General features: G+C 31.9%; 2 protein-coding genes across 2 annotated transcripts in view; one reads left to right on the top strand and one right to left on the bottom strand.

The window, feature by feature from the left end:
- Window positions 1-26,194, top strand: part of LOC145270987 (uncharacterized) — an 80,640-nt gene that overhangs the window by 31,155 nt on the left and 23,291 nt on the right. The window lies entirely within an intron of this gene.
- Window positions 32-25,047, bottom strand: LOC145270825 (uncharacterized). The gene is made up of 2 exons (XM_080126398.1): window positions 24,967-25,047; window positions 32-4,571 (listed from the first exon to the last, which is right to left on the bottom strand). The coding sequence occupies exon 2, from the start codon at window positions 4,194-4,196 to the stop codon at window positions 3,162-3,164; it is 1,035 nt and encodes a 344-aa protein (XP_079982524.1). The 5' UTR covers window positions 4,197-4,571; window positions 24,967-25,047; the 3' UTR covers window positions 32-3,161.

The raw sequence follows: 26,194 nt of genomic DNA on the forward strand, positions 1-26,194 counted from the left end.
GATATTTAAACATGAATACACGATATAAAAAGACGTTTTATTGAATTTAAAAATAGACGTAAAAAACTGTTAAGATGTTACGTTTGTTCTTTTGGGTGCTTTTAAAGATTTACACGAGAATAAAAACTTTGTTTTTAAATGGAAATTATGAACATAAGCAAAGTATCGAATTCGTTTCCCAGATTTTTGCATGAGAGAATAACATTTTTTAACACAAGAATACCAACACACATAACAAGAATATGTTTTTTTACTTTTAAAATTTTTTATAATTTTAGTTCTCGCTGTGGATGGACGTGTAAGAAGGCATGCTATATACGTAGCCGTGTGAAACTGAACTTGAAACTGTAGTTTTTGAGTTGGAAGTTTGGAGAAATTTACCTGGTGAATTGTTTGTTTACTTATACATTTTAGTTAGTTTGAAGAGATTCTCCTGTAACTTACACGTGATCTTTTTTAGAATATATAGATATTTATAGACAGTTCTTGTCCCTGTTATTGCTTCATTGCAAAAGTTTGATTTTCTAATTGTGTGTAAATATTTCTTAAGATTTTTGTCTTAAGAATTGTGTGTAAATATTTCTTAAGATTTTTCATTAGACCAGTTTCATACACTTTTCTCTGTTGTTTCATTTTTGATCAGTTGAAGTTCTCAGAAATCAATGGGCTCCCTACATAGGGCTCACATTTAACTCCATATGAAATGCATAGATATTAAATGTTCTTTTGTCTTCCGTATGTTTTTGCATTTTTTCTGGCACAACAAATGTTCCTTCTATGCAAAGAACCACATACGTCAAAGGAATGTGGTTGGTCTCTTTTTTAATTTAATAGATTTGTTTCAGCTGGTGATGGTGCATCCTAGGGGATGCTAGGCATTCAGCTTTTATACATTTCAACCGAACAATCATATTAAGATTCTAACATCTCTTTTTGAGCAATTTGTTGACTCTCTCTTGCACTTGGTTCACCAAGTATATTTGCCAGGTAGTTTTAAAAATTCTTTTGTTTAATTTCAGTTTCTCCTATAATTACTGAAATAGAAATTTTCCAAAGATTCCAATTTTTTTCACGTCGTACATAAAACCTGGTATTTTGTTATTTTTTACTCTCACTCTTTTTAACCTAGTATTATTAAAGACATTATCTTCTGAGGTTGTGACTTTCTACTCATTATCTCATATAATTATGTCAGGTTTAACAGCTCGTTTCAAGGCATGTAGTTTTAGGAATTGTAGAGAGTCAGAGCGGATGGTCTATAACATGTCCAACTGCTGCTCCCATGACTTGCTGCAGCATTCAATATTCAACATGTTATAGATCGTCATGTGGATATATTTACACATTCTATTTTATTTCATAGTAGCCATCCTCCAGAAGAACCTGACAACTCGATGTCAAACGGTTAACCCTCACTATTTCTGTGTATTTCAAACTTATAAAATCCTAGATGAATGAATCCAAAAAATACTCGTCAAAATATTGCTTGGGTCTTTTTTCCAATATTCTGTAATGGAACTTCTGGAGTATTTTTAATAAATCTTTTAAGTGATTTCTGTAGCAAACTTGTTTTCTAATTCTGTCATATTTGTAAAACAGTCTTGATTAAAATGGTTGGCCACTTGCGTGATAGAGGTTGTTCTGCTGGTTCTTGTTTCATGAAGCTGGAATAGAATGTTGAGGTATCGATATTTGAAGATCATCAGATACTGTTTCTTGTATTTGTTTTCACATGACGTGACAAATCTCTCATATGTGTTAGCATAGTTGCCTTTAGTGCCAAAAAAATAACCACATTCTTCACAAGATTTTTTCTCTTTTTTCTCTTATTTTATTTCAGTCAAAGTTCTCAGACATCAAGGGGCTCACCACCTGGGGCTAACACTTGAACTCTATATGAGATAGATATTCGAATGTAATATTAAACTTCCTTATCTCTCAAACACTGGATTAGTAAAGAAATTGAGAACATAAATCACCTCTCTCCAATTTACAATTTTCATACATTGTAGTATACTTCAATTTTGGTCTCTTGGTCTTTCTGGATTCCAGGACAAGAATTTGTCTAGTCTGGTGGAGTATCCAGCTTTGTGCTATTACTTGAGGTAACATCACTTGGCGAAGGTTCAGCATTCATCGTAAAAGCTATTTTGGGTTAGCCATAGGGAGAAGATCTTATTTGGCCAGTGAATACTATGTGATTTTGAATATTTGGTCGGCATTTATTTCTAGGGAAAGTATCCTCAGACCAGGTTGTTTTGGCAAACCGCTGTACAGAGAGACCTTAGACACTCAAGAATAGTGTCTAGTAGGCAGTCAAGTTGTTGTTATATGCCTCAACAGATGTGACTTCTGTGCAAAGGAAGAATGTGGCTTGTCTCTTTCTCTCTCTCTCTTTTGCCATAATTTTATCACTTTGTTTTTGCTGGGGATGGAACATTCTACCGGATGCAAAACATTCTTCCATTGGTTTAGTTACTCTAACCGAGAAATCTTTTTAAGATTCTGTCCCTTTACCTGTTTGTATTTCTCTTGCTCTTGGTTCACCAGGTATATTTGCCAGATAGTTTTTGAAATTCACTTGCATTAACCCAGTTTCTATAATAACTTGTATGATTGATGCATTTGTAAGATTCCAGTTTCATTTTTATGTCATACAAAAGTCCTTGATATTTTGTCATTTTCTCCTCATGTGTTTTCATATTATGAAACAAATTTGATTTCCATGAAAAAGTAGAACAACATACTTCACAAAAATGTTGGTTTTCTCTTTTTTATTTTCTTTCTTTGAAATGCTGGATACGAGGCAGGGAAACTAGCTCCAAATATTTCCATGAGTGATCGTTTTAGTATCCGCACTATAAATTTGACTCCACTTCAAAAGAAGAATTACATACTACATTGGAATGTGGTTTGTCTCCTTTTTTTTCATTTTTCTTAAACTTTTTCTTCTAGGGGATGGGACATCCAACCAGATGTCTGACATTTACCCCTATTGAGTCCAACCAAGAGATCTTTTCTGGATTATAGCCGTCCCTTTCAGTGCAATCGTTTGTATTTCACTTGCACTTGATTCACCGGGTATGCAGGCTATGTACTTTTTAAATTCTTTTTCATAAGCCCAGTTCCTCCTATGATGACTGATATAATTGAAACGTCTTTTAATTTCCAATTTCATCTGTATGTGTTTTCATATGCCTCAACAAATTTGACTTCCGTGCAAATGAAGAACCACATACTTCACAAGAATGTGGTTTGTCAGCCGTATGTGTTAGCATATGACATGACAAATTTGCCTTTAGTGCAAAAGAAGAACCACATACTTCACAATAATGTGGTTTGTCACCCGTATGAGTTAGCATATGACATGACAAAGACGCTTTTAATGCAAAAGAAGAACCACATACTTCGCAAGAATGTGGTTTCTCTCCTGTATGTGTTAGCCTATGACGCAACAAAGTTGACTTCCGTGCAAAAGAAGAACCACATACTTCACAAGAATGTGGTTTGTCTCCTGTATGTGTTAGCATATGATGCGACAAAGTTGACTTCTGTGCAAAAGAAGAACCACATACTTCACATGAATGTGGTTTGTCTCCCGTATGTGTTAGCATATGACGCAACAAAGTTGACTTAAGTGCAAAAGAAGTACCACATACTTCACAAGAATGTGGTTTCTCTCCCGTATGTGTTAGCATATGATGCGACAAAGTTGACTTCTGTGCAAAAGAAGAACCACATACTTTACAGGAATGTGGTTTGTCTCCCGTATGTGTTTTCATATGACGCAATAAATCTGACTTCTGTGCAATAGAATGACCACATACTTCACAAGAATGTGGTTTGTCTCCCGTATGTGTTAGCATATGACGCAACAAAGTTGACTTCTGTGCAAAAGAAGAACCACATACTTCACAAGAATGTGGTTTGTCTCCCGTATGTGTTTTCATATGACGCAATAAATCTGACTTCTGTGCAATAGAATGACCACATACTTCACAAGAATGTGGTTTGTCTCCCGTATGTGTTTTCATATGACTCAGCAAAGTTGACTTAAGTGCAAAAGAAGAACCACATACTTCACAAGAGTGTGGTTTCTCTCCCGTATGTGTTAGCCTATGACGCAACAAAGTTGACTTCTGTGCAAAAGAAGAACCACATACTTCACAAGAATGTAGTGTGTCTCTTTTTTTCATTATCTTAACCTTTTTCTTCTAGGGGATGGGACATCCAACCAGATGTCTGACAGTTACCCTATCTTAGTGAGTCTAACCAAGAGATCTTTTCAGGATTCTAGCCGTCCCTTTCAGTGCAATCGTTTGTATTTCACTTGCACCTGGTTCACCGGGTATGCTTGCTATGTACTTTTTAAATTCTTTTTCATAAGCCCAGTTCCTCCTATGATGACAAAATATATATACAATGTAGTTTATGATCATAGGCAGGCTAGTAAATTTTAACTTTAGAAAATTTTTATGAAAAAATGTAAAATTATTTAATTTTTTTTTAAATCACCAACAAAGAAAGGTCCTCCTTATCCATTGATTAATTTCTTTTCATTACTGTAAATTCTGAAAATATAAAATAAATTTAAAAAATTATATTTCATGTGGTTAACTTAAATTTCTCATATTTATTTTTATTAAAAAGATCAAAAACATCTATTATTAATGAAATTAAAAAATGAGTAGAGTTTTATGCAATACTGGTTAGTTAATAAAATTAATGTGTTTTTATTTCCACATATTTAAAATCTTTACATTTTTTAGAGATGAGGATTGATTATTCATATTATTTAGATTCTTCAGAATACTGTTCTCATCTTGAGTGTCATCTTGGGTGTTATTACCACAACGTTCATATGTTTCCTCCAATCTTATTCAGGTGTACTTTGTCGATTTGGGTAACATTTCTCTTGAATGCAGAAATTTGTACTGAATTTTTAATAGAACCCTTTATTTAGTACATAAGACTAACATGCTTTCGTGTTGATGACTGGCTTAAAAACCTTAAAAATAATCTATTTTAAATCTCACTGAAAAGTAAAACTGAAACATTCAGATGTATGTAAGTTACAACTGATTTTAACCAAGTACTCTAACCATAGTACTACGGGCCTGGCAGACAATCCTAGTAGGAAATGAATGAACATTTTTGTTTCTGGATGTTAGCACTACACACACACACACACACACACATATATATATATAATTATATATATATAATTATATACATATATATATAGTAAAAACACAAAAAAGTCCGCACTCATCATTTTTATCACAAGCTGCAAATTGAAGCTAAATTGAAAGTATCCTAATGTTCACATCAAGAAACTCGGCAAGAATTGTATTTTATCATAAATTTAGAACATTAGTGTAACAAAAGTACAACTTGAACACAATGAATATTTAGTAGTATAGCCCTTCTGCAATTTGACAGCGTGCAATCTTTTCGGCATTCCTTGCATTAGTCTTCAACAGAAACTCTGGTGAGAAAGCATTGCACTTCTCTTTCATTTTTGTTCAAAATTTTTCCTGATTTAAAATTTTAATATTGTGTAGCTTGATGTAATGTCATATGTTTTTGATAGGATTGAGGTCTGGAGATTGTGCAGGCCAATTCAAAAATGGAATATCATGCCCTACAAGTAACCTCTTATCCTACATAACGATGAGATTATCCTTAGAAATTTCAGCCAAAGTAGGTTACAAAGTACTCAATCAATATATTAATGTACTTGGTCGAATTAATTCGAGCTTGCAAGCGAACTATAGGCATTAATAATACGCCACATTAATACTGAACCTCAACCACCTTGTAACATTGAAACTGTGCAGCTAGGATTACCTTATCCTCTCTTCGACTGACGTAATGCCTGGAATCAGTGCCTTGCCTATTAGATTTTCCTTCATTGCTAAAAATCACTTTGGACCAATATGAAAAGTCATGATCTTCAATGCATCGATGGAATCCAGACGGCACTTTCTGTTCGTTACAGTAATCATTGGCTTGCATCTTGCAACAGTGTCTCACGAAAAAAAATCCTTCAATCTGTTCTTAACTTTAGAAAGAAAACACTTTTTAACAAGATTACACTGTTGTTGGATTTATGAAGCCGTTTCAAACCTGTTTCTGACGTTGCTATCTACAGCATTGTTTTCCGTGTAAGAAGTAACTCTAGGATGACCAAATTTAGGGACATCACAGACACTGCCAGTTATCTAATTACATTTCAATCTGTGGCCAATTTCTTGATTTGATATACCAGAAAAGTTGGTGATTAGTTAGCTCCTCACGGTCATAAAGAGGAAATCGAGGAATATTGACTAGATTTTGTTATCTAACCTGGAACGACAACAATTACGATTAGAGATGCATTGCTGCCTAAAAGCGGGTATTGTAATCTTGTTTAAAGCTTATTTGTTTCCTTAAGACATCTTACTTTTCACTGTTATTCTCAATCTATAATTATTTACTTCATCCTATAAGGGTCACTCGTATCCCTTTTCTATTAATATATACTGTCCCATAACTGATTCTTAATCTCTCCACATATTACAGCTTTCCACATTTACATGGAATTTCTGAGTCATGATTTTTACATAAGCGGCTGTACACCCACAAGACATTTCTGGAGATTCACTCTTGAATACTTTCCTGACTTTGTGGTGGAGAGTTTCTCTTTAATTTTCCACCTCATTTTGATATTGTTATTAGTACATATTTTAATATTGTTATTAGTACATATTTTGATATTGTTAATAGTACATATTTTAAATATTGTTAATAGTACATATTTTAATATTCTTAATAGTACATATTTTAATATTCTTACAAGTACATATTTTGATATTGTTATTAGTACATATTTTTAATATTGTTAATAGTACATATTTTAATATTCTTAATAGTACATATTTTAATATTCTTACAAGTACATATTTTGATATTGTTATTAGTACATATTTTAAATATTGTTAATAGTACATATTTTAATATTCTTAATAGTACATATTTTAATATTCTTACAAGTACATATTTTGATATTGTTATTAGTACATATTTTGATATTGTTATTAGTACATATTTTGATATTGTAAATAGTACATATTTTAATATTGTTATTAGTACATATTTTGATATTGTTAATAGTACATATTTTGATATTGTTATTAGTATATATTTTGATATTGTTATTAGTACATATTTTAATATTGTTAATAGTACATATTTTAATATTGTTAATAGTACATATTTTGATATTGTTATTAGTATATATTTTGATATTGTTAATAGTACATATTTTAATATTGTTAATAGTACATATTTTGATATTGTTAATAGTACATATTTTGATATTGTTATTAGTATATATTTTAATATTGTTAATAGTACATATTTTAATATTGTTAATAGTACATATTTTAATATTGTTATTAGTATATATTTTAATATTGTTAATAGTACATATTTTGATATTGTTATTAGTATATATTTTGATATTGTTAATAGTACATATTTTGATATTGTTATTAGTACATATTTTAATATTGTTATTAGTACATATTTTGATATTGTTAATAGTATATATTTTAATATTGTTAATAGTACATATTTTAATATTGTTATTAGTACATATTTTAATATTGTTAATAGTATATATTTTAATATTGTTAATAGTACATATTTTAATATTGTTATTAGTACATATTTTAATATTGTTATTAGTATATATTTTAATATTGTTAATAGTACATATTTTGATATTGTTATTAGTATATATTTTGATATTGTTAATAGTACATATTTTGATATTGTTATTAGTACATATTTTAATATTGTTAATAGTACATATTTTGATATTGTTATTAGTATATATTTTGATATTGTTAATAGTACATATTTTAATATTGTTAATAGTACATATTTTGATATTGTTAATAGTACATATTTTAATATTGTTATTAGTATATATTTTGATATTGTTAATAGTAAATATTTTAATATTGTTAATAGTACATATTTTAATATTCTTATTAGTACATATTTTGATATTGTTAATAGTACATATTTTGATAATGTTTATAGTAAATATTTTGATAATGTTTATAGTAAATATTTTGATATTGTTATTATTACATATTTAATATTGTTATCAGTACATATTTTGATATTGTTATTAGTACATATTTAATATTGTTATCAGTACATATTTTGATATTGTTATTATTACATATTTAATATTGTTATCAGTACATATTTTGATATTGTTATTATTACATATTTAATATTGTTATCAGTACATATTTTGATATTGTTATTAGTACATATTTTGATATTCTTAATAGTACATATTTTGATATTGGTAATAGTACATATTTTGATATTGTTAATAGTACATATTTTGATATTGTTATTAGTACATATTTTGATATTGTTATTAGTACATATTTTAATATTGTTATTTATTAGTACATATTTTAATTATGTTAACAGTACATATTTGGATATTGTTATGTGTACACATTTTAATATTTCCTGACTATTTCGTTGAGAATTTCTCTTAAATTTTCCACATGATTTTGATATTTTTATTAGTACATATTTTCATATTCTAATAGTAAATATTTTGATATTGTTAATAGTACATATTTCAATATTGTTTATAGTACATATTTTAATATTGTTATTAGTACATTTTTTTATATTGTTATTATTACATATTTTAATATTGTTATTAGTACATAATTTGATATTGTTAATAGCACATAATTTGATATTGTTATTAGTACATATTTTAATATTGTTAATAGTATGTATTTTAATATTGTTATTAGTACATATTTTGATATTGTTATTTGTACATATATTTATATTGTTAATAGTACATATTTTAATGTTGTTACTATTACATATTCTTATATTCTTAATAGTACGTATTTTAATTTTGTTATTAGTACATATTTTTTGCTTGCTGTTGTACGAAACAGACTTTTACATTGTTTACATTATACAGATTGTAAGAATTGACTGGATTCATATAGGCAAGAGTTTAATTCCTTTGTATAGCACAGACGATGAGGTTAGTTTGTCATAGTTGATATTTTAAGGGGTGAATGGTCAACTATTTATAAAAAATAATATCAAACAAGCACCTTGAGAATGTGCCAAATAGCTAAGTGTAAGCTAAGTGTAGAGTGGCTTGTAACATTACTGAGATTATTATGCTTGATGAACAAAAGAATGAAATCCCAAGTAGACAATCAGTTTAAAAATGAAGCTCTCAGATATTGTTATATTAGGCTATGCCAATCATAAGAAAGACTACAGACTGTACACGGATCAGAGGGAGCATAGAGTTGAAAAAACAATTTACTTCTTATCCCATAAACTTAGTGAAATGCAGACAAGATGGTCGACTATAGAAAAAGAAGCATACATGATACACTTAATAATTACACGATACACTATACCCTTAATAATATTGGATTGTGTAGTGGACTTTCGGTCAGCGTTGAAGTTGTGGATAACTTGGCAAAGACTAAAGTTACCTCTCATGAAAGAGGAGAACTATTTATGGCACAATGGGAGATTCCATGCAGATGCTAAGGCACTAGCTGCCAGGCCTCCCCAACTTCATCTCGAAATGACCCCTCAACAATTCAGAAAATTTCAGATTATGATTGGCTGAATCACCTGATTGGATATGCTTGTACATAAATACAAGCCCTCAGTCCAGCTCAATCTGGTGTCAGTCTTGTGCATAAGCTGGACCCTTGGTAAGTGTTTCTGCTATTATTATTATTATTATTATTATTATTATTATTGTTGTTGTTGTTGTGTTATTGAATTGATTATTCTACATCTCCCCTCTCCCCCCACGAGTAGGCTGGGTTGTGTGAGAGGTGTATCTCTCTTTTAGGCCTAGTTTGTTGTGTGGTAGTAACCTAGAAAGAGCTCGGGGGATCCTTGATGATCGAAAGCATGGGGATATATGTGTGGTTTATTGTTGGGGTTTAGTTGCTGTGTATGTGCTATTACAGGGAGACAGTGGGAGATGCAAGAATGTAGTATCGCTTGAGGGAATTGTTGGTCTTAGTGTTGCACTTGGTATTGGGGTTGGTGCAGGGTTGAGTTCGCATTTTCTGAGGAAACGGCGGTTCCTAAGTGTGATCCTTCCGGATCTGTTAACCCCGATTCGGTATTGTCAATCTCGTAGGGAACTGATGATTTTGCCCGTTGTGTTCCATCTGCGATTGACTGGATTTTGGATGGCTTCGGTGTCACCAGCTTGTAACGGTGGAAGGTTGTGGGTATATTTATTTCTGTTGCGGGAAAAGGGAGGTTTTTGGGGCGATTTGGCAATTGATCTACATGCTTTTTAGACTCGGTGTCTACCTCTTCATGTTCGTCTGCTAAAGGGTTTGGAAAATGTTTGTGCAATATTCCCACATCGATGCAGGCTGCTGTGCTGAGATAAAGCCGTTGTATGCCCTTGCATATGTAGAGGGCTTGTTTAGTTTTCCCTGTGACCACAAACTCAACTGGTAGCCAACCCTGGCACATGAGTGTGAAACCTCCAACTGTTCGTATGATCTTTCTTGATTGGACAAGATTAATCTCTGTGAGGCCCATTTTGATTAAATTCTTTGGTCCCTCAAGAAAAATTGCGGCATCACTGTCGGGAAAAACCTTTAGCGTTGTACTACGACTCCTAGGGATACTGACAGCTTGTCTGGTATCTGGTTTTGGTGAGAATGGGATTACTGATGCATTTATTTCAGTTAACAGATCACTTTCTGTAGTCATAATGGTGCCCCACATTTGATCAAATGTGATATGGGCCATGAGTGTATTCATGGGAGCTTCTTGGTCTTCAAAACTTTTTATCACTGCCGGGCGAAAATTATTTGTCCGGCACACTGCTGAGAAATGGTTAAGTTTCCCACAAGTGTTGCACATTTGATTCCATGCCGGACATGTTAAATGGCGGGCACTTGTCCTTGGAGTACCGTGTTGGTGACTACCACAACCTATGCAGGTTTGACGGGGTTCTTTATCAGCAATGTTATCGTTGTGAGTAGCCGTAGAGCTAGTGCGAATATTGCCTCTACTAGTCCATACAGCACTGTTTTTTTTTGCCTGCGATATATTGACATCCGGACTGTTGCTATGTCTGAGGTATCAGTCATTGCGGTTTGGTCCCATAGTGCAGACTCAACTGCCTCAGCATGACAAATATTTTGGTTGAGAGTACTTAGCAACCCGGCTTTTGCCAGTAGATCGGTCTGAAGCGTATCATTCAATATCCCTCTGATAAATTGGTCCTTGATGTAAATGTCAGACAGGTCATGATCGCAGTTGGGGCATGAGAAATTACAGTCTATGGCCATGGACCTAAGACGAACAACGTATTGTTGGATGGGTTGATCTTCATGCTGTGATATAGATGCAAATGTCATCCGATGGACCATGGGATTTTATTTTTGAGTTACCAATGCTTCTGTCATCTCTAGCAGCTTGTCTGGGTTGGTGGTGAAGAACTTAGGGTACGTATTTATGATTGCGTTTTGGACGGATTCATCAGCACAACTGTATAACTGGATATTGGCCTGAGAAGTTTGCATGTCCGTTATTCTGGTGAATACTTCCCAATCAATCCGAAATTTTCTGAATTGTTGAGGGGTCATTTCAAGATGAAGTTGGGGAGGCCTGGCAGCTGGTGCCTTAGCATAGGTGGTCTGGGTAGCGGGCTCCTTGACTTGTCGAAGGATAGACAGAGCTTCTCCCATTGTTGTGATTCCCAATTCTCTTAGCATGGCTCGATCCGTTACTTGAAGGTTTTTTTTCCTCAGTTTTTCCTTCACAAAAGTTGCAGCGTAGCTCTTGGCGGAATCGGCAGCAATGCCTGCTTTGAGGAAATAGTCTTCCGAATCTTCTGTCTCGAATCCTGTTCGTAGCGCCATATTGGATTGTGTAGTGGACTTTCAGTCAGCGTTCAAGTTGTGGATAACTTGGCAAAGACTAAAGTTACCTCTCATGAAAGAGGAGAACTATTTATGGCACAATGGGAGATTCCATTGTGCACACATGGGCCAGTCTATTCATCGACAAGCCAAGGAGCCCATCACCCAGACCACCTATGCTAAGGCACCAGATGCCAGGCCTCCCCAACTTCATCTCGAAATGACCCCTCAACAATTCAGAAAATTTCGGATAATGATTGGCTGAATCACCTGATTCGATATGCTTGTACATAAATACAAGCCCTCAGTCCAGCTCAATCTGGTGTCAGTCTTGTGCATAAGCTGGACCCTTGGTAAGTGTTGCTGCTATCATTATTATTATTGTTGTTGTTGTGTTATTGAATTGATTATTCTACAAATAAGTTGAATAACTCCAGTTGTTAACAGACAATGGGTTTAAAAATGTTAACAAATTGATGAAGAAGGCATTGTATGACCTCAACGTACATCATGTGAACATTTCATTTTATCACACCCAAAGTAACGGCAAAGTAGAACGTTTTAGTGAAAAGCTGGGAACAATGAACAGTCATGGTATATATACATTAACGAAATGTTGGCGGTTATCAGATTCAATGTGAGTGAAACGACGAATTTATCACCATGTTCTCCAATTGATACATGACCTTGCCATTACGTAATATATTAATGCTTTGTAAAGAATACTAGGGTGATGTGAGATCGCTCTACAAGAGATGCGGCGATCTTTTACATTGGTAAGAGACATTTTGCAAGCTAGGATAAACTGATATTGATTTCGAATGAGAGAACTAAGTTCATAGATTTTAAGATTGGAGAAAAAACACCCGAGTCTCATATGAAAGATCCGTCAATCAAGGAATGGGAAAGCTGATATTCCAATATGGAGGAGTCAACATCAATGCAAAAGGCCGGATGAGGAGTCTAGCTTACCATTGATGGAGAGGAGTCATGCCACATAAGATAATGCCTAAACTTGTTGTGAGTTATCCCCCATTTGCATCACATGCAGATGTCAAAGACAAAATTAGGATTTGTTCAGAAAGTTCTAAAGTATGTTCAGAGTTTGGAAGTGGTGAAGAGGAACAAGTGAGAGGGAATAGTTTAGCTTTATTTTAGTCTTTATTCTGTTTTTAAAAGAATATTCTTTTCATGGTTCGTTACATGCAGGATAGGTTGGAAGATGACTGCGGACAAAGTATGCAAAGTGTTAAAAATAAGTAAAAAAATTATAGATTTTACTATTACCTCGAGTGTCATAGTGTCATCGATTATGATAAAAATAAAACATTATTATGATCAATGGTAGAAATGTATGAAAATGATAATTAAGGGTTTATTGTTTCGCTCTAGCACACTACTCAGTCATTTTGAATGAATATCAAACTGAATAAATCTCTTCTGTATTCCATCATTCTTGTTTAACTTAATTTTTGTAAAAAAAAAATAAAGCTTAACATAAATCAAGTTCCTCAACTGGAGTAAAATATGTTTCTGGATATATTGACACTCAGATCCTGCAAGAGCCGACAATCAAGCCTTTCTCATCCATACGAGCTAATCTGTGTGGGGTAAGAATATCAATAGAATATATTATAGAATATTGGCCATTGTAACAGTGATCATATCACTCTCGGACCAGCAATACCCACAGTGGATGTCAATTTTAAAGTTTTGTAAAAGCAGTCATGTATTTTAATTAGAACAATCTTAAAACATTTTCTTGTTTTTAATCACATAATTTTTGTGATGGCTAAGAGAGGTGAAATATGAAAGTAAACAACATGAGCCTCTGCTAACACGTTTCATATACCATTAGACTCCAACCATAACCTTAACAAGTTTCATATACCCTTAGACTCTAACCATAACCATAACAAGTTTCATATACCCTTAGACTCCAACCATAACCTTAACAGGTTACATATATCCTTAGACTCCACCCATAACCGTAACACATTTCATATACCCTTAGACTCCAACCATAACCGTAACACGTTTCATATACCATTAGACTCCACCCATAACCTTAACACGTTTCATATACCCTTTAAGTCCAACCATAACCTTAACACGTTTCATATACCCTTAGACTCCAACTTTAACCGTAACACATTTAATGTACCCTTAGACTCCAACCATAACCTTAACACGGTTCATATACCCTTAGACTCCAAATATAACCGTAAAACATTTCATATACCCTTAGACTCCAACCATAACCTTAACGCGTTTCATATACCCTAAGACTCCAACCATAACCTTAACACGTTTCATATACCCTTGGACTCCAATCATAACCTTATCATGTTTCATATACCCTTAGACTCCAACCATAACCTTAACACGTTTCATATACCCTTAGACACCAACCATAACCTTAACACGTTTCATATACCCTTGGACACCAACCATAACCTTAACATGTTTCATATACCATTAGACTCACACCATAACCTTAACACGTTTCATATACCCTTGGACTCCAACCATAACCTTAATATGTTTCATATACCATTAGACTCCAACCATAACCGTAACACGTTTCATATACCCTTAGACTCCAACAATAAACTGAACACGTTTCATATACCCTTAGACTCCAACCATAACCTTAACACATTTAATATACTCTTAGACTCCAACCATAACCTTAACACGTTTCATATACCCTTAGACTCCAACCAAAACCTTAACACGTTTCACATAATCTTAGATTCTAACCGTAACCTTAACACGTTTCATATACTCTTAGATTCTAACAACACTCTTAACATGTTGCATATACCCTTAGCCTCCAACAATAACCTTTACACGTTTCATATACTCTTAAACTCCTACCATAACATAAACATGTTTCATATACCCTTAGACTCCAACCATAACAGTAAAAAATTTTATATACCCTTAGACTCCAAATATAACCTTTACACATTTCATATACCCTTAGACTCCAACCATAACCTTAATACGTTTCATATACCCTTAGAGTCCAACCATAACCTTGGCACATTTCATATAACCTTAGACTCCAACCATAATCTTAACACATTTCATATACTCTTAGACTCCAACATAACCTTAACACGTTTCATGTACCCTTTTACTCAAACCATAACCTTAACACGTTTCACATACTCTTAGACTCCAATCATAACCTTAACACGTTTCATATACTCTTAGACTCCAACTATAACCTGAACACGTTTCATATACTTTTAGACTCTAATCATAATCTTAACATGTTGCATATACCTTTAGACTCCATCCATAAGCTTAACACGTTTCAGATACCTTAACACGTTTCATATACCCTTAGACTCCAACCATAACCTTAACACGTTTCATATACCCTTAGACTCCAACCATAACCTTAACACGTTTCATATACCCTTAGACTCCAACCATAACCTTAACACGTTTCATATACTCTTAAACTCCAACAATAACATAAACACGTTTCATATCCCCTTAGACTCGAACCATAACCTCAACACAAAGATTTATCATGCAGCTTCCATGACATTCAGTGAGTAACTGAATTTCATAATGATTGACCTACTGCAAGAGAATGTTTCAATTTGCATTTTTGATTGCATATTCTTATTTTTCTCTTCTTTCTCTTGTTCTTCCCTTTTGAAGAAAGTCGTTTAACATAAGATAAGCATAAAGTTAGCTGTGGAAAATGGGAGGGAAGTGAAAGAATTTTTGTTAGTTTATCATGATTTGAGGAGAATCTTTTTTGGTGGGGGGACAGAAACCATTTTGATGATTTTGCATATGTCAGAAAATGATCAGCTTCTTCTCATGCCAATCTGAGAAATGATGCCCTTTTTAGTGCGTTTCTGTTTAGAAACTGACTGCATTGCACAAATGACCCTCAACCATCTTAGGCTTTCTTTCTTTCCTTTCTTTTTTGTCACATGACCAAACCTTTGAAGCACACACACATGCTAGTCAAGTAAGTTACGATTTTCCATTCAAAAATCCAGAACATCTACTTATGAAAGCCCCATTTACAATAAATTCCTTTTAATCTATCAAAGTTGATATCCCCAAGATACAAAATAATTTAATTTTGTAATCTTCACTTTTCAAAATAGAATTTAAATTAAAGGGTCATATCACAATCAAAATGAAAAAAAAACATATTGTGATTTGTTCATATCATTTAAATTAATGACAAGTACACAGGAGCGTATCATTTTCCTGCATGCGTCAAGCATTTTTTTTACTATAAACCAGCGAAAATCATTTAAAATTCATTATTTTTTTAATTGTAAACTATAAAGAAATTGTTCTGGTAAATGTCTAAAATCTTTACGCCCCCCCCCAAAAAAAAAACTTTCACGATTACCACTTTTATAAGTTTTCAGGGGTTCTAAAAACGAATATATGCTCTACCAGTGGCGCAGAGAAATAGCTTTTATGATATGAAAAATGTACTTTTTTAAAAAGTGGCGTATCACTTTTCATTATAAATTTAACGTAAAATGAGCACCCATTTTACGGCCACCTAATGAGTTGCGTTAAAAAATTTTTTTTCTAATTTCATCTTTTAATAAAGCCCGAGGACATTAAAGAACAGAAAAAATAGAAAAATCTGTATACAGATATGTGCCATTCCTTATGTTATCAGTGGTGAGCATTTCTGTGTGTGCAAGCATATGCATATTTACACAAAGTAGTTTTGTGATTCAGCAGTGTAAATTCTTTATATTTTCTGTAGTGGCCAATTCTTTACATTGTGAAATATTCGAAAAACGACTTGTTTGCAACAAAGTTTAATGGGATATTCGTTTTCAGCATATCAAAAAACCTATAGAAATCTTCATGTTAAAGGTGATTGTTTAAGTCGAAAGTAAGTAAAAATTTACTAAAATAGCTTTCATGTAGAAATTTTATTTAAATTTTTCTTTATTTACCTCCCCTTCCTTTCCCCCCTCTTATTGGTGTATTTTCTTTCTCTCCTTCTTTTCTCCCCCTCTCTCGGTGAATCTGGTACTATTACTTCTGGCTGTCTCGCGATATTCGATAAAAAGGAGAAGGAAAAAACACACAACAGACTGACAGAAGAAAAAGAAGGCACCAGAGCGGTGTTAGGCCTTTTGAATTACGACAGAGTAGTTTTGCGGCCTCTGCTTTACACCAGAGCGGTGTTGCTACCTTCGAACGAAAACACCAGAGCAGTGTTTCGAACTTTGATATGCCATAAAAAAAAGCAAGTAGAAATTATATTTGTTAAAAGTGTTCTTAAGAACCGCCAGAGTGACTTATTTGGCAGCGCAGCCGCACTATACATTTCCTTCCTTTCCTATGGCAGTTCTTAAGAACACTTTTAACAAATATACTTTGCCTGGAGCTGCGAAATTCACAGTTACACATTCTTAGTGAAGTTCGCTTGTGCGCATGATGCCCGATCTAGATGGCCGATATGAGCCAATTTGGAACTGTACGTTTCGCAGTTCCAAACGCTCGTGAAATGCGGTGTTTGTGCGTTTTCGCGTATGTTTTTTAAGAGGCTTGTTTACAAATGTTTTCTTTTTATTATTATTAAAAAGTGTAACGTGTTCTTGTAAATACAATCTCCACCTTAAGAAATCCCCCCACTTTTAAATGCGATTTAAGCGGACAAAAATTTACAATATGCCAAACTTTTTTTTTAATTAAAAGTGTTCGGGCTTTTAGCCTTGAAGCTACCAACGCGACTAATGTTATTTTTTTTTACCTATATGGCTTATTTTGTGTGTGTTTTTAAGTAGTTTGAAATCTATTCATTTTGTAGTAGTTAAACTTTACAGAATAAAAAAATATTTACATTTTTTTCTATATTATTTTTAAAATACATTTTAGTTAGAAATGTTTTTACCTTATATATATATATATACACATATATATGTGTACATACATATATATATACACATACAGTGATGATCATATTTATTGGCACGGTAAAATAAAAGTTAAATTTTGTCTAATAAATTCTAAAAAAGGAATTAAATTAAAGAAAATAACAAAGTATATTATGTATTTTTAACTGGCCTTTTCGATGCAGCAATCGGATTTTAGAAAAAATAAATAACAAAGGAACAACAAACATAATTGCAAAAAAACCCTTGTTCAAAATTATTGGCACGATTTATTTAATAATCAATTGTATAGCCTTTGGCCTTGATTACCTTCCTCAGTCGCTTTTCATAGTTTACAACCAAGTTGTTGCACTCTTCAGTAGTAATTTTAGCCCACTCTTCCTGACAATAATCCTCCAATTGAATAAGATTCTTAGGCTTCCTTTGCATTACCCTCAATTTTAATGTTCTCCATAAATTTTCAATTGGATTAAGGTCTGGGCTTTGTGATGGCCACTCCAAAAAATTAATATGATTGTCCTCAAGCCATTTCTTAGTCAGTTTAGCCGAATGCTTTGGGTCATTATCTTGCATGAACCACCAACGACGACCAAGTGAGAGCTCTTTAGCAGAGTCTTTCAGGTTTTCATCCAATATTTTAACATAATCTTCCTTTTTTATGCTACCTGTGACCTTAACAAGTCGCCCTGGTCCAAAGGCAGCAAAGGATCCAGAAAACATCAAACTGCATCCACCGTGCTTCACTGTGGGTATGGTGTTCTTAGGCAGGAAAGCTTCGCCAGATTTTCTGTAAATATAAGACACTTTATTATGGCCAAATAACTCTATTTTCGTTTCGTCAGTCCATAGAACACGTTTCCAGAATGCAACATCTTTATCAATATGACGTTTTGCAAAGGCTAGCCTTGCTTTCAGGTGCATAGGCTTCAATAAGGGAGTCTTTCTCGGACGACATGCTTTTAAACCAGCTCTCTTCAAAACTCTACGAACTGTATGTCGAGATACATTCACTCCAGAGGTGCTCTGTTCATCAACAATCTCCCCAACAGAGATCCTTGGGTTTTGTTTTACTTGTCGAACAATTTTCCGTTCATCTCTTGGGGAAAGAATCCTTTTTCTCCCTCTACCCTCTAAACTCATAACGTGGCCTTGCGATTTGAACTTGTTTATTATGGCTCTAACAGTGGATTTGGGAAGGTTTAGCTTCTTTGAAATCTTATCATAGCCCTCCCCATTGGTATGGCATGTTACAACAAGCTTCCTGACGTCTTCGCTGTGTTCCTTAGTTTTAACCATGGCGATTGAAAATTATAATTTAGTCACTTATAATAGTTTAAATAAATCGCTATCTAAAAATTATCTGAAAAAAATTATTCACTGAATTAGCGTTAAACAAGCATAATATGGCTATAAACAAGTTCAGAAAGCACGTAAACCGGAAATTGATTGATATTATACTGATACTAAAAGAAAAACAAAGCCGTGCCAATAATTTTGAACAAGGGTTTTTTGCAATTATGTTTGTTGTTCCTTTGTTATTTATTTTTTCTAAAATCCGATTGCTGCATCGGAAAGGCCAGTTAAAATACATAATATACTTTGTTATTTTCTTTAATTTAATTCCTTTTTTAGAATTTATTAGACAAAATTTAACTTTTATTTTACCGTGCCAATAAATATGATCATCACTGTATATATATATACACACATATATATATATACATATATATATATACATACACACATACATATATATATATATATACATACGCACATACATATATATACACACATATATATATGCACACACAAATATATATATATACACACACAAATATATATACACACATACATATATATACACATACATATATGTACACACACATATATATACACACATACACATATATATATATATACATATATATACACACATATACACACACATTAGAAATGTTTTTACCTTATATATATATATACACATATATATGTGTACATACATATATATATACACACACATATATATATACACACATATATATACAAATAATTTAAAAAAACTTTGTTCAAAGTGTAAAACTTCTTAGATTGTACTCGTGGGAGGTAAGTAATGCTAACGCTTATATATATATATATATATATATATATATATATATAATGTGTGTATATATATGCATATATATAATGTGTGTGTGCATGCATATATATATCTATACAATCTAAGAAGTTTTACACTTTGAACAAAGTTTTTTAAATTATTTATATACACACATTTATATATGCACACATGTATATATACGCGCACACACATGTATATATACACCCACACATATATATATACACACAGACTCACATCATATATATATGCACACGCATTATATATATACACATACACACACATTATACATATACACATTATATATATATATACATACACACATTATATATATACACACACATTATATATACATACACACATTATATATATATACACACATTATGTATATATACATACACACATTATATATATACACACATTATATATATATGCATGCACACACACATTATATATATATATACATATACATACACACATTATATATATATACATATACATACACACACATTATATATATATATATATATATATATATATATATAAGCGTTAGCATTAATTTACCTCCCACGAGTACAATCTAAGAAGTTTTACAATTTGAACAAAGTTTTTTAAATTAAAATGTGCAATAACAAAACGAGTATGTAAAACCGTTTTTATAATAAGCCCAGTAAATAGCAATTTTTTTTTGTTTTTATATAAAAAGTTGTAAAAAGATTTGAAAAAAAAATATGTATTTTTAAATGTTTTTTGTTTGCTCATAGTACAAACATGTAAACTTTTTTATTCTACATTTTATTTACAAAGTTTTGTTATGAACACACATTTTTTAATTTTAAATAAAATGTATCCAATAAAACCATTTTAAATGTTAAACTCCTAACTTTACCATCGTTTGCAGGCAAGTAAATTTCAAAGATTTTGTTTTATTAAAAATTGTAAATAAAATGTATTTAAAAAAATGTTTGTCGTTTGTTTGCCTGTGGAAAAAGCCCGTAAAATTTTATTTAATCTGTAAAGTTTAAAAGAAATATATTTGTATATTTTTTGTTTACTCTGTAAAGTGTACACAATTTAAAATAGTGTTTTGTAATTAAAATGTTTTTGCGTATTACCCCTTTTACGACGACTTATAATGGCAAAGTTAAAGATATTTGTATTAAAAAAGCAATTTTAATGACAAGCTTATTTTGTTATACGCCTATTTTTAATTAACAACAAGCTTTTTATAAATAAAACCGTTTTTAAATAGTAAAACTTTTTTCGTTAATAAAAATCTGTGACGTAAAAGTTATAAAAGTATGATTCAACTCAGTTTGAACTTCCGGTTCAGTTGAATTGCAAAAAGAGCATCACGTAAACATTGTATTCCTTCTACCCTAATTCATATTCTACTAATAGACTGCCTAGTACTTACCTTTCCCAACACAATTGATATCGAAAGAATTTAACCATGGCCTCCTTGCATCCCCAAGAAATAACTTCTGCGACGGTAAATGAACTTCAACAGATTGAGTTTTCACAGCTGTCTCTCCATGATAAAGTTGAAATTAAGAAAAGAAGCCATTCAACGCCTGATATTCAAATATCTCAGCCAGGCATTAGCAACAACAAAGTGTATATTCGTAGTTTTAATGGTACCAACGGAAAAGTTGGCTTTGCGGCAGTGAACTAAAAAAGGCGTTGTTCTGCTTTCCTTATTTGTTGTTAGGGGGTGATGTAACGTGGACAAAAGATAGTTTCAGAACTATTAGCAAAATGAAAGATAGAACTGAAAAGCATGAGAAGCACGTTCAAAATGTAGTTTCCCTATCAATTTTTGGGACCATAAATATTAAAGAAAAACAGTGAGGCCTACAGACTTTCAATCAATCATCATAACATAAATGTTAAGAAGAACCGTGAAATTTTATCTAAAATAATAGATTGTATTTTCTTTTGTGGGAACTTTGAAACTCCCTTACGAGGACATGATGAAAAAGATGTTTCAGCAAATCTAAATGTATTTAGAGGGTTTTTAAATGTTGCATTTTAATTAGATCCAGATTTAAAGAATCACTAAGAAACCAGTAATGTCTTCAAAGGTGTTTCCAAGACCATTCAGACTGTCTTTTACAAATATACCCTGATGAAATGAGGAACATTATGGCAAACACGTTAAGTATTTTTTTAAAACTCATCCTAAATGTTTTTTTATGTTACCTTGTTTTTAAACTTGTTTTTCTTGTTTTATATATGTATTTGTCTGTATTCTCCTGTCTTATTCGCACCCCCCATGCTACAAAGTAAACGATAAAAAAACAAAATGCCGGAAACTAACGATAAAAAAATGCCGGGGATTATTCTCTATTAGAGTAGATACACTTAGGACTTTATAAAAAAAAAGTTATAACTTTTTTAACAATAAAAAAAATGTAAATTAAATATTTTACACATCTGAACGTAACGACTTTTATTCTATAAATAGATAGGCACTCGTCCAAGTTATCTGGAAAAAGAAATCTTCTTACGCGCTAGAAAGACATGACGACATGCCAGCTACCAGTTGGCAAAAATACGGCAGGCGGAACATTATGGCAAACACGTTAAGTATTTTTTTAAAACTCATCCTAAATGTTTTTTTATGTTACCTTGTTTTTAAACTTGTTTTTATTGTTTTCTTTATGTATTCTCCTGTCTTATTCGCACCCCCCATGCTACAAAGTAAACGATAAAAACAAACAAAATGCCACATTAACGTAATGTACTTGCAATAACCCTTATCCCTGAGTGGCTTCCGGGCCTTGATAAGTGGTGATCACTGTGTAAAAAAAAAGAAATAAGGGCAGAAATTAGCTAAGCTTTCTTTGTAGCTGTTATGGCAGATGTGTCTTTATTCCAGAAAACCAAACTGCTGATGGGATATCAAAATGTATTCTACAACAATTAGATATAATCTTTCAAGAGAATCGCGAAAAACTTATAGCTCAGACATTTGATGATACAAATGTCATGAAAGGCAAAAAAGCTGGTGCTCAGGCGAAAATAAAAGCAGTTTATAGTAATGCACATTTCACTCACTGTTATGCGCATCAACTTAATTTAATAATGAGGAATGCAGCAAACATTACACGAAATGCTAGAATATTTATTTCTAACATTTTGGCTATTCCGACTTTCTTTTGTAGATCACCACAGCATCTGTCCATTTTTCAGGAAGCATCTGGATGTAAGCATTTTACGTGTATCCGCCACAAGGTAGAACTTTAACATACATAAATAGAATTCATGAAAATGTTCAAGCATAAAAAACTGTCAGTGAAATTCAGTCAACATCATATGTAGATGAGACCGTTGCAGAAGCGACAGGAATTCTGAAATATTGAACGATGAAAATTTCATATTTTGGTGAGAGCTATTTCATAAAATTATGCCTCATGTTGAAATTATTTCTCTGGAAATTAGCATATATAAAGTCAATGAATACATAACAAATTTCAAAACTGTTATTTTAGAGATAAGAAACACCAAATACTGTGAAAATCCTTCACAAACACTCAAGGGCGAAGCTAAAGAAATGTGTGACTATATATCTGTTGATATAACGGACAGATATTCCTCAATTAAACATTTAATATTTGCTAAATTGTTTTACAAGATAAGCTTTGCTAGTTTTAAGAAAAAAAACCTACCTACAGAAGAGATATCCTTGACAACTGAAGCATATCCCATGATTGACAAAGAAAAGTTTGAAACTGAGCTAGAAATATTTTATAGCAGGTCAGATATCCATGAATATTGCAAAGTAATTGATCTGAAATTTATTTTGGAAAACAATTTAAACGATGTTCTTAGTGAAATCACAACACTCATAAAAATTATCTTGACAATCCCATGACTACATCAGAAGTAGAACGTTGTTTTTCAACTCTGAAAAGAATAAAAACTTTTCTAAGCAACATCATGGGTTGCGAAAGACTAAATGAACTTGCAGCGCTTTCAATTGATAAAAAAAGTTCTTCAGCAGTCATTCAGAAGTTAAGGAGAAAATTATCAATCTTTTTCACAAATGAAAGAAGAATGAAGTTCAAATGAATGTAATAAGTAAAATAGTTAAAATATTTACATTTATTTAGGATTCCTTTAAGTTATTGTATTTTTATACGTGTGCATACGTATAAATTATATTTTTTATGTTTGTTTTATTTTTACACAATATTAAAACAATACATATTTTTTTTAAACAGCACCCCCACTAATCTTAGGCACGAGCCGCCACTGCTAAAATATGATATTTTAAATTTGTACAGATTTCGTATATACGATTATAGAGTCGTGATGTCAAAAGTAATGAAAAACGTATTTGGGTGTCATCAGCTAGAATCGAAACCAAAAGCAAAACTGTAACATTCAAAGCTGGTGACGTTACCACTGTACAAACGTAACAGACATATGAACTGATTAAAAATAAACTAAGATGAATTTACAAAATGTATATTGATTTTTTTTTTTTAATTCTGACCCTATTTGTAGAAACTGACCGTGGAGTCACTAATTCACTGACATAAAATAAAAAAAATAGAAATAACACCGGAAAATAACACCGGAAGTAATTATCTCCCTTAGTAATTAGATTTGTTTTTATTTTTACCCCTTTTAATTAACACACGCATATTGAGAGCAGATATTGTAAAAAAAATGAAAGGAAAAACACACACACACACACACACACACACACACACACACAAATAAAACAAACAAAAAACATTGTTGATAACACAAAGAGAAAAGATAAGAATCGAAAAGTTGTAAAAGACTGAACGGGGAGTCGTATGCGTAAGGAAATGAACAACACAACTAGAAGTAAGGGGATCGGACATGTGGGTAAAGAAAATAAACAAAGTTCGTAGTTAAGATGGAATAATATTTAAAAAAAATAACGTTAAAACTATTAAAAAGTGTCTTTAAAAAGGAGATATATAATATTTCTTACCGGAGATGGCTTAAAACGGTGAAGGAAAACAGAAGATGAAATACAAAGACATGTGCGGCAAGAAAGGATGCTGCCCACAATCTGGGAACACAACACCGGTCAAGTTACCGGTGTCGAGTCAGGGGAAACTCTATAAGAAAAATATCCGGCTAAGGGAGGTAACTGTTGAATAAATAATACATGCAAAATAGACAACTATTTAAAAAAGAAAATAACTTTTATAATTATTGTAATTTATTTATATTTTAAAAAGTATGTTCTTTTTAATTAAAAAGACGGGTTAAAAGTTCATCTTGGAACTTAACTCTACTGTTTGGTAAGTAAACTACTTTTAATTTAATCGATTTCGAACTTTATTTTCACTTAAAAATATTTGTGTATTTCTGATTTCTGATTATATATATATATATATATATATATATATATATATATATATATATATATATATATATATATATATATAGTAGCGTCCAAATCTAAGGGACAACATTTTAAAACCTAATATTCGTTACAAATAACAACTGTGAAAAGTTGAAATTTTGACAACTGGTAAAATTAAACTAAGATGAATTTACAAAATGTATAACGATTTTTTAAATTCTGACCTTATAGAACTCATAGAAGTGATGCCAATTTGTAAGAACTGACCGTGGAGTCACAAACTTCTACGTGTGTGACTCTGTGTTTTCCCATTCATGATAGGGATCTCAGAGCTCGAAATCACTGGACATCCTCACACATTAAATAAAAATATGAACAGAGTGTCACACGTGGCTTGAAATGAATGTGAATATTTTCCGAGAGAAAAACAGTCATTAAACCATGTAAGCAAAATTTTTGTGATAATTTGATCAAAAAACCACATTAAATACTTTTTAATATTTTTTTTGTGAAAATATTGAATGAATATTGCTTATCGTAATGTTCCTGAAATATTAAACGTATTTTAAGTTGTTAAAATACTACAATGTTTTATTTTTATGTAAAAAAGAAAACAGAAATTCATGCATTATTTTTCATTTAAAAAGACAATAATTTGCGATTTTAGTCATCATATCGGTGTTCATAAAAATAAAACTGGTTTGAAATGAATGTGAATATTTTTTTTTAGAGAAAAACGGTCATTAAACCATGGAATCGAAATTTTTGCGATAATTTATCATTCAAACCAATCTAAATATTTTTTTAAATTACATTATTTTTTTGTGTGTGTAATTTTTGTGTAATT

The sequence above is a fragment of the Euprymna scolopes genome, chromosome 46, assembly GCF_053919585.1.
Source record: "Euprymna scolopes isolate OS-2025 chromosome 46, ASM5391958v1, whole genome shotgun sequence".
Taxonomy (NCBI): domain Eukaryota; kingdom Metazoa; phylum Mollusca; class Cephalopoda; order Sepiida; family Sepiolidae; genus Euprymna; species Euprymna scolopes.

Bases quoted from the DNA above. Each gene is read 5' to 3' on its own strand.
- LOC145270825 (XM_080126398.1), bottom strand. From the start codon at position 4,196: ATGAAAAAAAGAGACACACTACATTCTTGTGAAGTATGTGGTTCTTCT.